The sequence below is a fragment of the Heptranchias perlo genome, chromosome 25 (assembly GCF_035084215.1).
Source record: "Heptranchias perlo isolate sHepPer1 chromosome 25, sHepPer1.hap1, whole genome shotgun sequence".
Lineage (NCBI taxonomy): Eukaryota > Metazoa > Chordata > Chondrichthyes > Hexanchiformes > Hexanchidae > Heptranchias > Heptranchias perlo.
In genome coordinates this window covers 16,706,582-16,726,758 of record NC_090349.1, presented here as the reverse complement: position 1 = coordinate 16,726,758, position 20,177 = coordinate 16,706,582, and the positions used below count along the sequence as shown (strand labels likewise).

The following is a 20,177-nucleotide window of genomic DNA, read 5'->3' as shown; positions in this document are numbered from 1 at the left end:
TGGGGGGGGGGGGAAGAGGAGAAGGGGAAGAAGAGGAGGAGGGGGGGAAGAAGAGGAGGAGGGGGGGGGAAGAAGAGGAGGATGGGGGGGGGAAGAAGAGGAGGAGGGGGGGGGAAGAAGAGGAGGAGGGGGGGGGAAGAAGAGGAGGAGGGGGGGGAAGAAGAGGAGGAGGGGGGGGGAAGAAGAGGAGGAGGGGGGGGGAAGAAGAGGAGGAGGGGGGGGAAGAAGAGGAGGAGGGGGGGGGAAGAAGAGGAGGAGGGGGGGGGAAGAGGAGGAGGAGGGGGGGGGGAAGAGGAGAAGGAGGAGGGGGGGGGGGAAGAGGAGAAGGAGGAGGGGGGGGGGAAGAGGAGAAGGAGGAGGGGCGGGGGGGAAGAGGAGAAGGAGGGGGGGGGGGGGGAAGAGGAGAAGGAGGGGGGGGGGGGGGAAGAGGAGAAGGAGGGGGGGGGGGGGGAAGAGGAGAAGGAGGGGGGGGGGGGGGAAGAGGAGAAGGAGGGGGGGGGGGGAAGAGGAGAAGGAGGGGGGGGGGGGGAAGAGGAGAAGGAGGGGGGGGGGGGGAAGAGGAGAAGGAGGGGGGGGGGGGGAAGAGGAGAAGGAGGGGGGGGGGGGGGGGAAGAGGAGAAGGGGGGGGGGGGGGAAGAGGAGAAGGGGGGGGGGGAAGAGGAGAAGGAGGGGGCGGGGGGGAAGAGGAGAAGGAGGGGGGGGGGGGGAAGAGGAGAAGGAGGGGGGGGGGGGGAAGAGGAGAAGGAGGGGGGGGGGGGAAGAGGAGAAGGAGGGGGGGAGGGAAGAGGAGAAGGAGGGGGGGAGGGAAGAGGAGAAGGAGGGGGGGAGGAAGAGGAGAAGGAGGGGGGGAGGGAAGAGGAGAAGGAGGGGGGGAGGGAAGAGGAGAAGGAGGGGGGGAGGGAAGAGGAGAAGGAGGGGGGGAGGGAAGAGGAGAAGGAGGGGGGGAGGGGAGAGGAGAAGGAGGGGGGGAGGGAAGAGGAGAAGGAGGGGGGAGGGGAAGAGGAGAAGGAGGGGGGAGGGGAAGAGGAGAAGGAGGGGGGGGGGGGAAGAGGAGAAGGGGGGGGGGGGGGGAAGAGGAGAAGGAGGGGGGGGGGGGGGGGAAGAGGAGAAGGAGGGGGGGGGGGGAAGAGGAGAAGGGGGGGGGGGAAGAGGAGAAGGAGGGGGCGGGGGGGAAGAGGAGAAGGAGGGGGGGGGGGAAGAGGAGAAGGAGGGGGGGGGGGGAAGAGGAGAAGGAGGGGGGGGGGGGAAGAGGAGAAGGAGGGGGGGGGGAAGAGGGAGGAAGGAGGGGGGGAGGGAAGAGGAGAAGGAGGGGGGGAGGGAAGAGGAGAAGGAGGGGGGAGGAAGAGGAGAAGGAGGGGGGGAGGGAAGAGGAGAAGGAGGGGGGGAGGGAAGAGGAGAAGGAGGGGGGAGGGAAGAGGAGAAGGAGGGGGGGAGGGAAGAGGAGAAGGAGGGGGGGAGGGGAGAGGAGAAGGAGGGGGGGAGGGGAGAGGAGAAGAGGGGGGGAGGGAAGAGGAGAAGGAGGGGGGGAGGGGAAGAGGAGAAGGAGGGGGGAGGGGAAGAGGAGAAGGAGGGGGGGAGGGGAAGAGGAGAAGGAGGGGGGGGGGGAAGAGGAGAAGGAGGGGGGGGGGGGAGAGGAGAAGGAGGGGGGGGGGGGAGAGGAGAAGGAGGGGGGGGGGGGGGGGAAGAAGGAGGAGGGGGGGGGGGGGGAAGAGGAGAAGGAGGGGGGGGGGGGAAGAGGAGAAGGAGGGGGGGGGGGGGGGAAGAGGAGAAGGAGGGGGGGGGGGGGGAAGAGGAGAAGGAGGGGGGGGGGGGGGGAAGAGGAGAAGGAGGGGGGGGGGGGGGAAGAGGAGAAGGAGGGGGGGGGGGGGAAGAGGAGAAGGAGGGGGGGGGGGGGGGAAGAGGGGGGGGGGGGGGAAGAGGGGGGGGGGGGGGAAGAGGAGAAGGAGGGGGGGGGGAAGAGGAGAAGGAGGGGGGGGGGGAAGAGGAGAAGGAGGGGGGGGGGGGAAGAGGAGAAGGAGGGGGGGGGGGGAAGAGGAGAAGGAGGGGGGGGGGGGAAGAGGAGAAGGAGGGGGGGGGGGGGGAAGAGGAGAAGGAGGGGGGGGGGGGGAAGAGGAGAAGGAGGGGGGGGGGGGAAAGAGGAGAAGGAGGGGGGGGGGGGGGGAAGAGGAGAAGGAGGGGGGGGGGGGGGGAAGAGGAGAAGGAGGGGGGGGGGGGGAAGAGGAGAAGGAGGGGGGGGGGGAAGAGGAGAAGGAGGGGGGGGGGGGAAGAGGAGAAGGAGGGGGGGGGGGGAAGAGGAGAAGGAGGGGGGGAGGGAAGAGGAGAAGGAGGGGGGAGGGAAGAGGAGAAGGAGGGGGAGGGGAAGAGGAGAAGGAGGGGGGGGGGGAAGAGGAGAAGGAGGGGGGAGGGGAAGAGGAGAAGGAGGGGGGGGGGGGGAAGAGGAGAAGGAGGGGGGGGGGGGAAGAGGAGAAGGAGGGGGGGGGGGGAAGAGGAGAAGGAGGGGGGGGGGGAAGAGGAGAAGGAGGGGGGGGGGGGAAGAGGAGAAGGAGGGGGGGGGAAGAGGAGAAGGAGGGGGGGGGGGGAAGAGGAGAAGGAGGGGGGGGGGAAGAGGAGAAGGAGGGGGGGGGAGAGGAGAAGGAGGGGGGGGGGGGAAGAGGAGAAGGAGGGGGGGGGGGGAAAGAGGAGAAGGAGGGGGGGGGGAAGAGGAGAAGGAGGGGGGGGGGGGAAGAGGAGAAGGAGGGGGGGGGGGGGAAGAGGAGAAGGAGGGGGGGGGGGGGGGAAGAGGAGAAGGAGGGGGGGGGGAAGAGGAGAAGGAGGGGGGGGGGGGGGAAAGAGGAGAAGGAGGGGGGGGGGGGAAAGAGGAGAAGAAGGAGCAAGAAGGGGGAGGAGGAGGAGAAGCAGAGAGAAATACCTCGTTACCTTGCAATGAAACACCCAAGGCATAGTTCAAATGAGTTTGGCTCGTTTAAAAAGCAGACACATCATCTAATCTGGGACTGAAATGATTTCCCATATTTCTGGCAGAATTTGAAACACTTAGAACTCATCACATGCTGAATTAACTTGTTTCAATGGACATGGATAGAGAACGCAGCGAAGTGGCTGAAACTTGTAGAAAAGGGAGGACATGATAAAGTAACCAAGTGCAGGATCACATGGTACCCAAAGTTGGATCGAAGAATTTTAAAGTTGCAAGATCAGTGATTAGGCTAGATTTATTTCTGACCTGGTTTCAAATGATTTTGTTTGTGTAGTGCAAAGGAGGGGAGTGAACATATTTATACTATTTTTTGAACATTAAAATCACATCTTATATTGCCCTTAAATGGTATAAGTCTGGATCCTGCACTTACAATCACTCTTATACAGATTTTGGAAGTTTCACAATACTCTGTATAATGATAGTTATATTATACTTATTTGGGTTTGTCAATATTTCAGAATTTCCAATATCTCTGGAATGGACTCTAAAATGAATTGCTGGGGTCACCAAAGGTTAGATTCTTTAGAGTTCTATTTGCACTGAAACCAATATCCTTTTACAGATAACTACATTCATTCAAGTATCAGTTGCCCATTTTCATTTTACAATGGCATTTCATTAAAAGGATCAAAGTCATTTCAATTAATTCTTCAGCAGAATGCATCATCACCCTTTGTATGAATATGAAAACCTGAAACCATTAATTATGCACACATATAAACATATATTTTAAATAAACAAATTTTAAAAAGCAAATTGCAGTGTATATATATATATATATGACACCATCCTCCTCAACTCAGGTGTTTAAATCACTATAAGGGTGAATTTCTGCAGGGGCTCTCTTGCTTGTCCACAGCTCTTCCATCGAAGTTACAGTGGACGATTGGGATAACCCCCATTGAAATTCATCCCCTATGAGTTTAGAAAAACTAGACAGTGAAAGATAGTGCTCTGTTGATTGGAAATCACCTCAAATCCAAACTAAAATGTATTCTCGGTTTCCATGAAGCTCGACTTCTCTAAAAAAAAAGCGCTACTGGTAAAGACTTAGCACCACTTTATTTTATATCCAGAACACTTGAAGGGCAACATTTCCAGACACACTACTGCAAACCTACCTTTCTCTGGATGACGGAGACATTGGATTGCATGGTGTTATCACCATCATGCATCATGGCGATCTCTGAGCTATCATCAAAGACTTCATGCAGACTGTTAACACTGCTATTCTGGCTGCCTGTGCTGATGGACATACTGGAATGGACTGATTACTTCCCAGGCTGTCTACTTTACTACCTAGGCCTGCACCATGCTCACTGTCCTGAAAGATAGAGGAAAGCAATGTTAGTGTATGCCAACATGCATTAGCAGTGTCATGCCTTCAGAAATCACATGCAGTGAGTAGTATTTCTCATTTATATACAGACGTTAAAACTATTACTATATATGGTAATTCAAATGGGGTTATACAGTTAGAGCAAATAAGCAAAACCTGGATGCCAAGATCCCAGCAGAGGGATTGAATGTAAACAATGGCCTGTTTGTAATGATCACAGAGGTCTATTATGCTAATTTAAACGTTAGAGGACTGGAATCAAGGTTTCTGCAAGGTCAAGAACTTTTGGTGGATGCGCCCAGTGAACAAAATCACATTTTATGACAAATTAGAGGTGGTTGGGGTTTTGGTGGGGGGGGGGGGGGGGGGGGGGAAAAGAGAGAAAGAGAAAGGCCCATTGTTTTGCATTAAAAAAAAGCTGTGCGTCATCAATAAGGGAGAAGGGGGTAAATGTATGTGGCAATTTGTCTAATCTATTCACTATCTCAAACTGCTCAACAGAGTAGTAACCATCAGCAGTTCAACCGAGTGTTATATAACTCAGAATGCTCCACAGATAAACTCAAGATTAAAGGGACATCCATTATTATACTGCTGGTTCTTTTTCACAGTCCAAGTTAGCACAGCATGAATAGTTGACATGCCCATCGTTACACTTCACTGAAATTTTAGTGACAACCGTGCAGTTGCTAAGGAGCAGTGTTAGAAGACAAAATGGCCTCATTAAACAGATCAGCAAGAACCCAGTCTTAATCCTGGGCTAGCAGCCCTCAGATGGAATGGTAGTAAATACACCATTGTCCTCAATATTCCTGGGCTAGGGAGGGGTAATGGGACAAAAGGCCGAGCACCCACTTCTGATCACTACCCAGCGACCCTTACTAGAAAAGACACATATGGAGAAAGAGGGGGAAGAGAAAAAAGAGATGCATTCTTAAATCACTGTTAAATGGTTGCAATTACATGAAATGAAAGCACATTCAAATATCTAATTTTGGAACATGTGAACATTTATTCTGCAGACTTTCAAAATTCACCAGGAAATCCATTAAAATGTTGTCCTGTCTTGTTATTAATAAAATATACTCCAAAAGCCTGTGTGGTACAGCAGAGGGACCTATGAGTATTAGAAACCAGATCTGGGTTTCTAAGACACAAAGGAAATGTTCAAGCATTGGAGGCTGTGCAAGGAGCCACCAGGCTGAACCCTAGCATTTGTCTATGCTCATGAGGAAAAAAATTGGAAGGGTGCTTTTCAGCCCAGAAAGGAGATGGCCTGAGAAGTATACAGGATAGTTAACAGAATGGGAAAGGTAAATATTTCCGATTTACTTTAAAATAAATGAGAGTAGGATAAGTGATTCAAACTAGTAAGAGGCAAATTTAGGATTGCTATGAGGAAATTCTTCAGAGTGATGAATTGGAATGACTTCCAAACAAACAGTAGTAAAGGCAAAAAGTCCAGAATCATTTAATAAATAAATGGATGCTGCAGTGGGGGTTGGGCAAGGGAAGAAGGGGGTCTATAAGGTCTTTCTGGATGGATGAATTAAGATGGACCAACTGGCCTTACTCATCCATAATTATCTTACGACTATGTAAAACATAAAGGATGTAAAAGTGTATGTAATTCATTAAAAAAAAAATCATTTCATTTAAGGGAAAAAGAGCTAATCAACATTGAATTCATGTGCAAACAACAGCTTTTTAGAGATTTTGGTTCAAGTGCAGAAAAATGACCTGTTCAATAAAACTCCAAATACACTGATAATTATTGAAGTTTACTGTGAGTTAAAGTAAAAGCAATTTTTCCCCTTGCTAGTCTTCTTACTCCTCTTGAAACCATGACGCGTGCCAAGGTCTGGTTCCACAGGCACCAACGATACTCTCACAAGCATACATTCTTCATTTGTAAGGCTAAATTGTGTGTTGCTGTGCCATTTGATCACATGGGTGAGTAAGCCTGATCTAATTTCTCAGGTGTCCACAAAAATACACATTCTGGCAGGGAGCACTCAATAACAAATCAGGAGCAGAAGTCCTGCCTAGATTTTATCCCCCCATTTAGCCAAAGAGGTTGAAGCCAATTATCGCATCCCCATTATCTTCTCAGCTAAAACTAAGGGATAAAACCTATTCTTTCTTGGTTCGCATAGCTCAGTACTAGAGAACTGTGCATTACCCACTGAGCCATCAGGAATACAAAATCATCATACATTGCTTTGCACCTACTGTTCATTTATTAGGCTCACCCTCAGTTTGCAAAAATCAAGCATACACATCTATTACTCTCAAGTGTTGTAAATGAAGATCAGCACAACACAACTCAGAAGTTAGACAATTCCATTAGTTATCAACAGTCAGAATTTTGAAATGTTGATACAATGTTGTCATAGAGCTCCTATGATGGTTTAGCAGATAAGTGCACTTTAATAGTGTGGTAATAAGTCATACCGGTCAGCAGTTCATTTAATCTTTTGAGTTAGGTGATCTCAGCTGATATAGCAGTTGGGTACTACAATTGGCCTAAGTGTCCATGGGCTGGACAGGTTGGGAGAAGAGCAAAAAAGATGGATAACCAGGGTTTCTTATGATTCCTGTGAAAAAGCACATATCTGGATGACAAAAGAAGATAAAATTGGGCTCAGCTGTGATGCCCTTCATAAATATTGTTGCAACTCTGTTTTGGCTTACATATGAAGAATGGTTATTTAGGCTGCTGACATCTGAAGAACTATACTCCAGCAAGTCAGCACCTTCAGGAGAATGAGGAAAGGGAATAAAAAAAAAACGATGACCACAGGCCAAAACAATTGGCTTCCTTTCTCACTCAGTTTAGATTTTAATCTGTTATTTTAGCCACCCGATTCATCCTACCTCCTCTTCCTCCTGCGATTCTGTTGTTGGCCCATTGCGAGTTTCTTGGAAAAGAATCTTTTTCATTTTTCTATATTGAAGATTATCCAGCTCTCGAACAGCATCTTTTGTTCTTGCAATAAGGTCACAAAGAACTCTCTGTGGGCGCTCCCGACGAACAAAATCATGCTGATAAACAGAAATATCAAATTATCAATGCCCAAAAGACTAATCAAAATCTGGAAGTTGTATTACATTTGGAATATAACTACAAGAGAACACTGGAAAATACTTTCTATATTGTTCAGGAAAAGACCAGTTTGGGAAGCAAACAAACCTGCAGCATAAATAATAGCATTGTGCTTTGTACACCAAAAAGTATATTCGCACTATAATCTCAGTGTAACTAAACAACTGAACACAATTTCAATTTTTGTAGTAAGATTTTTATTGGTCCAGATTTTGCAGTCAAAATAACGGTGAGGCTAATGGAGCTCGCAATTATTTATGCACAAATGGTACAGCAACTTCAGGCAAGGGGCAGGTGCGCACTTAAACTCAAATATCCAAAAGTTCCTGTCCGAGTTGCGCCACGCGGCTTCGCAAAAATGGCATCTCTCTGTCTGCCTCACCGTTAAAATGCATTGAATGGTATGAAGTTGCTGTGTTTGCACGGTAGATACGAACTAAACTCACCACAGAAAGTTAAGTCTTGTCCATTTTAGTCTAAGTGTCCTTTTAACAACGTGATAAGTGTTAATTATTGCCAAACAACCTCTCGGACACTGAAAATTAACTATTACAAGTGTGGAGTCTCATTCCTTCAGGTTTTAGTAGTTGTTGGAGATCTTAATGTAAACTTTTAAAAAAAATTAATTTACTTTTCCTTTTTTTTCCTCTCTCTCAATCCAATCTTTCTTTCCCTTTATTTATTTCTCTTTCTGTACCTCATTTGACATTGAATTAATCTAATAGTTTACACTTCCTTCTCAGTCTTTGCACTATTGATTTCACAATCCTTTAATCTGATTGGTCAAGTAGACACACAGTTGCTTGCCCCATTTCCCTCACTGCAACATTATCAACTCACACTTTCAGCAACTTGCCACACAAAACCTAAACATTCAAGGGCCACTCTAGCTAACGCCGTTAGATGCCCTGCTACAGCAAAATTAGGCCCATTCTAGTTAGGCATTCCTGAGATGTTCATGGACTATGTTATAAAATTCAGGGTGTTCTCATTAAATGTGTACTTTCTAGCTAGTGTTGGGAGCAATATTTATGGACTTATGTAGGTTACTTGCATGCATCGCGGAACAAAATGCTTGGGCAGCCTGCACACGTTGCAAATACACCTTCAATCTATTCTCCCACATGGAAAAACATTAACCAGAATGTCAACACTATGTAACCTGCACATGCCCCTAGGAGCCAGATACCTAATGGATTATCTGAAGGAAAACTGGAAATTAAAACTCATTCTCCTATTAACAATTAATAGTTTAAGATTCATTAGTTACATTCTTTCCAGCATCAAGTCAGATTCGTTTTCATATACATTAATTCCAAAGTAGCTACTTGTATGGTTTGAGAGAGAAAATTCATTAAGTATTGTATTAGCAGTTGTGACTCTTGGTAACAAGTAAACAAAAATCAATGAAATATGTTGCAAAAATGCAACGCATGGATCTTGAATATGGTGTGGAGTTTTTATCACCAAGACAAAAAAGTGAGTCATTCAAGCCTGAGGTAGTGTAAAGAAGCTCCATGAGATTAGAATCAGGGGACTGAGTTATAAGGAAAGACCAGAGAATAATGGGAATTTCTCCCATGAAAGGGGAGAACTGACAGGATACCTCAATAGCAGGATAATGGGCCACATGTTCAAATTAATAAAAGGCAAATTTAGGGCCATCAGGAAGAAGTTCTTTAGAGTGGTCAGCACATGGAATGGACTCCCAGGTAGGGTCATGGAGTGAAAATCCTTGAGCCATTTTAGAAACAACTGGACATTGTGATGCATGAATTAGGATAGGCTAAATGGGTTTCATTCTCTGTATTTATCTTGTGAACACAACAACAGTAGAAGTGACACAAATAGGGACGTACTGAATTACAAAGAAATATACAAACAAATGGTATAGGGCACACAATTCATACATTGCAAAGTCTGCAATCAGTGGAATGGTTTAAACCTCTCGTTCATTTTTTTTTTAAAAAACAATTTTAGCCGTTTTAGACCAAATCCTTTTTTTCATCATTTTTCATCATCATGAAAGCTTTTCCTTTTATTTAACAATGTGCAGATGTCACATTTTGGGATTTCGAACCACGGTTCCACAGAAAGGATTGGAAAAAGAATCACATTAAATGTTGCGTTTTTAAAAGCAAAGTGTAATGACGTAAGTTTAAAAAAAACATTGGGGCAAAAGATGGTTAAAATGTTAATAAGTTTGGCATTGAACCTGTTTCGCTACACCACAAACTATCAGCAATTTCTTAGTCTGCTGCAATAACTGATAATCAAAAACCCATTGAGTTGGCAAGCCCCTGGGGTCCTGTGAACTCGGCAGGGATTGTCTGCTATTGGCTCTACTCTATGGGTGTGTGCTGGAGAGCTAAAAATAAGGGCAAAAACAAAGTGGCTTTCGCCAGATTCAGGTGGTTAGAAGTATTTTGAGTTAACCAAGATGGCCCACTGATATGGAAAAGTGTAGCATATTCATTAATTTGTATCATACAAACACAAGTTGTACTGATTAAATTAAATGAGTTCCGATTATAATCATTATTCTATGATTATTTGCTGTCTGAGAAATAAAACAGCGTAACAATTCATTGTGGCAAGTGATTTCTTGAATTGCCTTTGAAAAGATTGGAGGCACGCATGTGGAGACACTTGAGAAGGACATGAATAACCAGTTTGGTTCACAAGAGGGTCCTGTTGTTACACCAGTGGGTTATGCTGTAGTATGTTTAGGTATTAGGCAGTACAAGCATACCACTAAATATATACCACTTACAGGAGTGACCAGCACCATCATACAATAACTGCCATTTATACGGTGCCTTTGTAGTAAAACATATCAAGGTGCTTCACAGGAGCGCAATGTCAAAAAAAATGACACCGAGCTAAAGGAGACATTAGGACAGGTGACCATAAGCTTGCTCAGAGATAGGTTTTGAACGTCTTAAAAGGAGGGGGGGGGGGGGGGGGGGGGGGGAAGAGAAAGAAGGAGTGGCAGGAGTCTAGGGAGAGAATTCTAGAGCCGAGGGCCTGGACAGCTGAAGGCACAGCCGTTGGTGGGGCAAGGGAAATCAGGGATGCATACTCAAATGAAAATCTACGGCAAGACCCGAAATTTGTAATAGCAGCATTGTAGCAAACATTTTTTTTGTATAAGAACGGGATAGCTTCTGTATGTTATTATAGTTCACTCATATTCAATCATTTGTTCGTCCATTTCATTGGGGAAAATATCAAATTGAATAATTCTATCTTCACTCTTCCAATCTGAAGTTGGGATGCAGTACATCCTCATCTCCTCCCTCTCCACCCACCCACCAAAAGTGTAAGTTCTGAAAATGATGTGCAATGGCATGAGACACACAAGTCACCAGACAGGCACGGAACAGCCCTTAAAATGCAAATCTTTATAAGTTTACAATTTATTGCACAGTATGGGGCCTCAGCCAATTAGATCTCTTAATGTCAGACTTTAAACCATTGGTAAGTGAGAGCAGTTTTAAGTCCTTCAGGTGACCTTTTGAATAACTGGTTCAGTTAAACAGTCTAATAAATTAAACTAATCACAGAACAGAAAGACATTGCTTCATAAATTGATAAGCTAGTCCAGTGTCCAACACAACTAATTACATCAAATCAGTACACAGGAGGCTGTTTTAATATCCCACATCTCCCTAAACCAATCTACATCACTTAAGTCTACAAGTCTAAATGCATTGTTTCTTATCCGAAATGCAGTATTCACTTCATCCATTTTGATTTTACTTGTACTGAAGCAATTTGAAGCGCTTGTAAACTATTTACATTCCTTAAGATCAAATATAGGAAGATTACTGGTTTAGAAACTGACCGCAAACTGATGCACAGAAAGGCTGCTTAAGGCAAACTCTACAATGATTTCAAAAAGTATTTCAAGAAATGAATGGGTGACACCGCAGCCAAGAATAGAATATATTAGCCTTTAATGCTATTAAAGCATGGAAGAGATTATGTGAATTTTTAAAAAGGCACAGCGTCAGCCAAAGTGCACTATAAATCTGAGAAAGGTACTGAACTAGGGTATAAAAATAGGCTGTAAGTATTGAAAAAAAAATCAAAATACTCTCTATCCCTTCTGACACAAGGAGTACAGAGTGGCTTATTTCTCATTTAAAAAAAGGATAATGCAAAATTTACTACAATGCGATACTAATCATGGGGGGAGGGGGGAGAAAAAGATGGATTTAATTCAATTTATAAATGGTTCAAAACAGTTACTTTTAAATTTTACAAATAATTATCAGCTAAGAATTCTCAAGTAAACATTAAAATTTATTCATTTTTAATTTTGAATCCAAATCAAGAGCGTGCACAGCATTTACAAACATAATTAGCAGTTATGAGATCTAAACTCAGTCATTCCTGTTGATTAAAATGCAATTTAAACTCTGATTGCTGTTATGCTTATGATTTATTCTGAAAAATATTCTATAGTATTGTGTTGTAGATTTAAAAAGATGAGCGTTAAGTAGTTTCTCACTGCGTTGGATATTGGCCCACATAATTAATGGGTCAAAATCAAGAATTAACTTTATTTTTACATTGTTTAAAAATGTTGATTACACAGGTCCTGAATATGCTGGAGTTAGCTTGATGGACTAAGCAGTTTTGTATTTCTACATTATGTTCTTTGAGAACACTATAGGAAAAATAAGCACACCAATATTCAAAACTTGTCTGAACAGTGTGATGAGACCCAGAAACTACAACTAGTAAATCATTCATAGGGCTTCAATAGTTTACACTGAAATCAATGACAAACTAATGCATTATATATTATTTGAATTGAATTAATTTTCAGTAATTGAAGCCCAATAGAATTAAGTGAATATTTATAATTGATCAGTATGGTGCAAAGTACTCAAGTTCTCACCCGCAGAAGCTCCAATGATGTTGGTCTATCCTGAGGAATCTTCTGCAGGCAGTAATCCACAAAGTTTCTAAAAAAGTGAGACCTACAAATACAAATCAGAAATCAGAAACATTAAAATCTATTTTCAGCAACAATATCTTTCTGAATTCTTTCAAACAGGCTACAGCCTTCAGGAATCCCTTTAACAGCATGAATGTAGACAGTTTTGTCAGTCTCAAGATCACACAAAATAGGTATCTTTTTAGATTTCCCAATTATCACCACACAAAATAAGTGTGGTTATTCAGACTTTTAAAAAGAAATGAGAGTCAGTACATTAAGAAATTGAAATTCTAAAAACTTTAGTAGTGGGATATGAACATACACATAGAACAAACAGCAATGACAATGCAGCAGTCACATTTAGCAAAAATACAGATGAAGTTGAGTTATTCAGGCAAGTTATTTAATTTATTTTAAAATCTCTAACTACAACATACACACTAATACAATGACAAAACATGAAAGTTATTTAAATGTATGCTAATTATGTTAAAAAATAAAAATGTGACTTAATAAATCTGTCTAATTAATATGAACTTACCACTCATTTGATTGAAGTGTTGGAGATTCATTCTGGGCAATGTGATATAAGGCACTCATTGCATTCATGTTGAACAAAGGTGGTTTGCGTTCAGCTAAGAAAAAGACACAACCGTGAGCGCATGTTGAAAAGTTGTCTTATATTCACAACGGCCAGTAATAAACCCATATGGATAAGAACTGTCGTCATAGAGAGTAATCCTATTTTATGATCACCTGTTCAACCTTCTAAAGATCTATTCTGTGATAAACATACAAGGTGCAAAGGCTTATTGAGCACAAACAATTTTAAAAAGTTTTATTAAATGAACACAGGTACAAATTCATTTTGCCCTTTAAACATTGTAGCAAACATTATAACAAACAATTTAGCAATTCATGCTACTGAAAGAGAAAACAGCAATCTGTAAGCAAAGTGCTCCTTTCAAATTTACTCAAGTTTGTGAAAAATGCTTTCTAATGTTCCAACTTGGGGTACAACTTTATTTTAATAAAACCAGCAGAGCTCATGGCATTGCTTAAGGCGAGTCAGAGGTCACACATTTGTAAAGGGAGTAGGGCGCACGTCCACTGAAAGAATTTGGAAAGAAGTTTAAGATCTGTCCAGAGATGTTAAAATGCTTTTCCGTTGGTTCCCCACAAATACATACTTTCCTTATCCAGTGCAGGTAGATAGATAAATTTGTTCCCCTCATAGACCATAAATCTCTGTATGCAATATGGGGAAGCAGATTTTGAACACTACCCATCATCACACAGACTGTAGCAGTTCAAAGTGGCTACCCACTACAATCTTCTCAAGGGCAACTAGGGATGGACAATAAATGCCGGCCTTGCCTGCCACGTCAACAGAAAATTTTAAAAAATTAAACTGATCAGCATATTCCTTTCCTTCAAATAATTCTGCAACAGGATTTAGTGTTACCAAAAGGTTCTACTTAAGCATACATGTTAATATTCAAAATGTCCATTCAATACTTCCCTCTGAACTTGAACACGGTACAGCACTTCCAGAATTTGCCATTGTTTATAAGAATAAAAGAAATGCAGCTGTTGAAACCATTTAGAATACATTAAAAAATATAACTGCCTACTTCAAGACATTCCTCATTTATCAGTTTTCTCCTCAGGAGTATACCAAGAACAGCTGGGAAGTATTTGGAACACAAGTTTACAGTCAAACTAACAAACATAAACATATAGGGGGTGATTTAAACCCCAAGAATGGGTGGGTTGGGGGCGGGTGGGAGTTGAAAATAGTTGTTTTTTTGGGTTGCAACCACAACATTTTTGGACTTTGCATTCCCAGTCGGAAGCCTGTACTTTTATGTGCCCACATTAAACCCGGAAATAAAGCCTGGCTGCAGTCGCGACCCAAAATACAACCATTTTCAACTCCCACCCGCCCCCAACCCATCCGTTCTTAGAATCACCCCCATCGCTTCAGAATCTTGGAGTTTTTGAAGGGGGTATTAAATCAATGACCAGAGTTTGGGGTACTCCTTGCAGGTCTCCCCCCTATGTGAAGTCCTGCCACTAGATAGGCCCAATTTGATATGAGAAACCAGACATGCTTGCCAGCATCACCGCCTGATAGAACCTGAATAAGAATTCTTCATTAAGATGGAAAGTGAAGTAGTCTAGTCCAAAACTAGGGTCCTAAATCTAAACAAAAGAAACTACGAAGGTATGAGGAGTGAGTTGGCTATGATAGATTGGAGAGCTTCATTAAAAGGCATGACGGTGGATAGGCAATGGCTAACATTTAAGGAACGAATGCATGAATTGCAACAGTTATACATTCCTTTCTGGCGCAAAAACACAAAAGGAAAAGTGGCCCAACCACGGCTAAGAAATTAAGGATAGTATTAGATCCAAAGAGGTATCATATAAAGTTGCTAGAAAAAGTAGCAGGCCTGAGGATTGGGATCAGTTTGGAATTCAGCAAAAAAGGGCCAAGAGATTGATTAAGAGGGGGAAAAAAAGTGTATGAGAGTAAACTTGCAAGGAACATAAGTGGACTGTAAAAGCTTCTACAAGCATGTAAAAAGAAAAAGATTAGTGAAGACACATGTCGGTCCCTTACAGTCAAACAGGAGAATTTATAATGGGGAACAAGGAAATGGAAGAGCAATTAAACAAATACTTTGGTTCTGTCTTCACAGAGGAGGACACAAATAACTTCCCAGAAATGCTAGGGAACCAAGGGACTAGTGAGAAGGAGGAATTAAAAGAAATTAGTATTAGTAAAAAAAGTGCTGGAAAAATTAATGGGACTGAAAGCCGCTAAATCCCCAGGGACTGATAATCTGCATCCCAGAGTACTAAAAGAAGTAGCCATGGAAATAGTGGATGCATTGGTTGTCATCTTCCAAAATTCTATAGATTATGGAACAGTTTCTGCAGACTGGAGGGTGGCAAGTATAACCCCACTATTTAAAAAAGGGAGAGAAAACAGGGAACTACAGACCGGTTAGCCTAACAGTAGTAGGGAAAATGCTGGTGTCTATTATAAAGGATGTAATAACAGGACACTTAGAAAATACAAAAGGGATTAGACAAAGTCAACATGGATTTATGAAAGGGAAATAATGTTTAACAAACCTACTGGAGTTTTTTTTTTTGAGGATGTAACTGGTAGAATAGATAAGGGAGAACCAGTGCATGTGGTTTATTTGGATTTTCAGAAGGCCTTTGATAAAGTCCCACAAGAGAGGTTAGTGTGCAAAATTATAGCTCATGGGATTGGCGGTAATATACTGGCATGGATTGAAAATTGGTTAACAGACAGGAAAGAGAGTAGGAATAAATGGGTCTCTCGGGGTACTGCAGTACCCCACTAGTCTAGGCAGTGACTAGTGGGGTACCGCAGGGATCAGTACTTGGGCCTCATCTATTCACAATATATATCAATGATTTGGATGAGGGAACCAAATGTAATATTTCCAAGTTTGCTGATGACACAAAACTAGGTGGGATTATGAGTTGTGAGGAGGATGCAAAGAGGTTTCAAAGCGATTTAGACAAGTTGAGTGAGTGGGCAAATACATGGCAGATGCAGTATAACGTGAATAAATGTGAAGTTATCCACTTTGGAAGGAAAAACAGAAAGGCACAGTATTATTTAAATGGTGATAGATTGGGAAATTTTGATATACAAAGGGACCTGAGTGTCCTTATACACCAGTCACTGAAAGCAAACATACAGGTGCAGCAAGCAGTTAGGAAGGCAAATGGTATGTTGGCCTTCATTGCAAGAGGGTGACGGTACAGGAGCAAGGATGTCTTACTGAAGTTATACAGGGCCTTAGTGAGACACACCTGGAGTATTGTGTGCAGTTTTGGTCTCCTTACCCAAGGATATACTTGCCATAGAGGGAGTGCAGCGAAGGTTCATTGATTCCTGGGATGGCAGGACTGTTGTACGAGGAGAGATTGGGTTGACTCGGCCTGTATTCACTTGCGTTTAGAAGAATGAGACAGGATCTCATTGAAACATAAAATTCTGACAGGGCTAGACAGATTGGATGCAGGGAGGATGTTTCCTCAGGCTGGGAGTCCAGAACGAGGGGTCACAGTCTCAGGATACGGGGTAGGACATTTAGGACTGAGATGAGGAGAAATTTCTTCACTCAGAGGGTGGTTAACCTGTGGAATTCTCTACCAAAGGCGGCTGTGGAGGCCAAGTCACTGAATACATTTGAGGAGCTAGATAGATTTCTAGACACAAAAGGCATCAAGGGATATGGGGAGAGAGCAGGAATATGGTATTGAGATAGAGAATCAGCCATGATCATACTGAATGGCGGAGCAGGTTCGAAGGGCCAAATGGCCTACTCCTGCTCCTATTACCATCACAAACAACAAGTGCCACAAGAGCAACAGCTGGATAATTTCCCAAATCTATTACCTGGAAGGGGAACCTCAAGTGGTTCACAATTTGCCACAGAAATTAAAGGAATTCTCTAACTGCTTCAACAAGTGTTCTTACTCCCTAGCAGAAATAATCTTCTCCATCAATTCCTACCTAAAAAGCAATAGCTGAGGACCTATGCCCACTTGTCTGCTCCACAAGATGCTAGTTCAAAGGAAGTCATCCCCTGCAGACTAGCATCAAATTTCAATAATCCTCAGGATTACCATAAAATACCAAATTACACTAGAGTCTACAGATTTGACAACCATACCTGAGCTGATATTACAAGTACAAAATTGTACAGCAGATTTGGGATGCTGGAATGACACCAGATCTGGCAAGGGCCCAGGATCTGAAATATTTTGGACATTGTGTACTCAACTTTACAATCCATACATGCCCACGTTGCAATGTAACAAACATTTAGTCTCCCACCAAGGGGAAGAATTAATTGTCAGGAACCAAACAGAAAGGAACAAAGACTACCTTCAGGGAGCTACAAGAGGAGGTCAGAGGCTGGGTATTCTGCGGCAAGTGACTCACCAATGGGAATAAAATGGAGTACCTTTAAGGACTTCCTGGGGAAATGGGACCAGTACAAAAGTGCCACTGATCAGAAAGGAGTGGAATAATGGCATTCAAATTTATTTGCCTCTGTCAGGGAGAAGATGACATGACAAACAGGGCCCACACCTGACTATCTACATTAATAATTTACAGCCCTCCTGAACACCCACACCATATTCTATGAGGGTAAAACTTTTGCAACAGTTTTGACATATGATGGTGGGAGTGAGTATGTAGGTATACGAGAAAAGGAATTAGTCCTGAAACATATAGAACTCATGCTGGATAAGCCAGCCAGCCCTGATGGCATGCACTTTAGGTTGCTGAAAGCCAGAGGCGATAACACACTGAACACAATTTTTCAATCACCCTTAAATATGCAAATTGTGCCATGACACTTTGTTTAAAATGGGAGTGAATGATAACTGGTCTATAGTTACCCAGTTTAGTCTGTAAGATGTGGGCAAACTGTTGGAATCTACAACTCCAGGTAAAATTAGTGGGCATTTAGAAATTCATGGCTTAATCAATACAGATTTGTTAAAGATGTTGTGTTTGACAAATTTCCAGGCTTGGGCTGATAAGTGGCAAGTAACATTCATCCAGACAAGTGCCAGGCAATGACTACCTCCCCTTGACATTCAACGGCATTACCATCACCGAATCCCCCACCATCAACATCCTGGGGGGTCACCATTGACCAGAAACTTAACTGGACCAGCCACATAAATACTGTGGCTACAAGAGCAGGTCGGAGGCTGGGTATTCTGTGGCAAGTGACTCCCCAAAGCCTTTCCACCATCTACAAGGCACAAGTCAGGAGTGTGATGGAATACTCTCCACTTGCCTGGATGAGTGGAGCTTCAACAACACTCAAGAAGCTCAACACCATCCAGGACAAAGCAGGATGGCACCCCATCCACCACCCTAAACATTCACTCTCCTCCACCGGTGCACCGTGGCTGCAGTGTGTACCATCTACAGGATGCACTGCAGCAACTCGCCAAGGCTTCTTCAACAGCACCTCCCAAACCCACGACCTCTACCACCTAGAAGGACAAAGGCATCAGGCACATGGGAACACCACCACCTGCACGTTCCCCTCCAAGTCACACACCATCCTGACTTGGAAATATATCGCCGTTCCTTCATCATCGCTGGGTCAAAATTCTGGAACTCCCTTCCTAACAGCACTGTGGGAGAACCTTCATCACACGGACTCCCACATCCCATGAACGAACAAATAAAAAAAATTTTGCACATTCCATTACAGAAAGGACATTAAAGCCAAAGAGAACATGCAGCATAGGTTCACCAGGATGTTGCCAGTGATGGTTTTTCAAATTATGAAGGGTTTTAATATAGTGAATAGGGAAAGACCATATCCCCTGGTTGGAAAGCCATTGACAAGGGTGTCATCAATTTAAAATTCTCACTAAGAGCAAGGTTCGGAGAATTTTTTTTTTTTTTTTACGCATTTGTTTTTGGACCATGGAATGCTTTGCCAGAGGGAGTTGTTGAGGCAGACACCATTGGGTCTTTTTTAAAAAGGAAATTTGGATAAATATTTGAAACTCAGCAACGATATTCCAGGGTTGATCAAATCTTAAGTAGATCCAGCCCTTGTAATGGTAAATTTTACAAGCACCAGATCCTACTGTAGTCAGCATAAAATTTGAATTCCAGCAGTAAAACTTTAGTTATGATTTTATTAATTGAAAATTTGTCAGCGTCTTTCCGGTTAGTCTATGATTTCATTCATCGGTATAGGGTCAAGTTTGATCCATATGGCCCAGCAATTCAACAGCAGGTGCTGAGTGCCCCATAATGAAAGAAAAACTCAAGAGACATATCTCAGTCAGACAGGAATCTGAAGATAGATCCACCGAATAGATTGAAACAACGCAGAACCACTTGGCAACGTTGGCTGCGCAACAGACAGGTGATGCAATGTTAGATGGCCAGACAATTATTTAGGAACATGACTTCACCCAAGGGTGCTGAACAATTTTAATTAGTTGCCACATAGGCCACTTACGTCAGAGAAAAATGGTTTGTTGAAACTCTTGCAAATTCTTCACTCAGTTTTTGAACAAGAATGGCTTGACATTATAGATTAATTGACACATGGGAGGCTGCTAGTAAATGACAAACATGACTTAAAAATTTCACTACAAAAAAAGTTATGCAAGAGTTTACATATCTTTGCAATGAAATACAAACCAAGTTCAATGGATGTAATTCCAAGAGACCACACATCTACTTTTCCATCATATTGTCCCTCATCCATAGCAAGGATCACTTCTGGGGCCATCCTATTAAAATACACATTTAGTTATTAAGAAATATCATTCTGTATTATCAAGTACAGTGAGAAAATTTCAGAACTAAATCCTGACTAAAGGAATGCTGTACTATTTCACAAATCAAGAGTTAAGTCATACAATCAAGGTAATCAGTTACTTGTAATAGCTGATAGAAAAAGCACATCAGGATTGTTGTGCCCAATTGTACCTTTCCCTGTTGCTAAAGGCAGTTGCTTAAAAGCAGCTGACAAGAAAAGTACATCAAGATTGCTCTATTCAATTGTATCATTCCCTAGTGTCACTTTGCTCGAGATCAGCTAACTCAACACAGACCTGAGATTGAACCTGGGACCTTCCTGGTCTGTAGGTCTCGGCTGAGTTACAATATAAGCATGTGGCATGTGTACATTTTAAGGGTGACTGGGCCATGAGCTCTAGCTTTGCTAATATTTCACTCAGATGAAGCAACTAT

General features: G+C 43.3%; 1 protein-coding gene across 1 annotated transcript in view; it reads right to left on the bottom strand.

Moving 5' to 3' along the window:
• Positions 1–20,177, bottom strand: part of taok3a (TAO kinase 3a) — a 124,825-nt gene that overhangs the window by 31,979 nt on the left and 72,669 nt on the right. Inside the window, 6 exon segments of the mRNA XM_068005688.1 lie at positions 4,102–4,238; positions 4,241–4,304; positions 7,197–7,364; positions 12,335–12,416; positions 12,918–13,011; positions 19,623–19,714. Of these exon segments, the coding sequence (XP_067861789.1) occupies positions 4,102–4,238; positions 4,241–4,304; positions 7,197–7,364; positions 12,335–12,416; positions 12,918–13,011; positions 19,623–19,714 (637 nt within the window).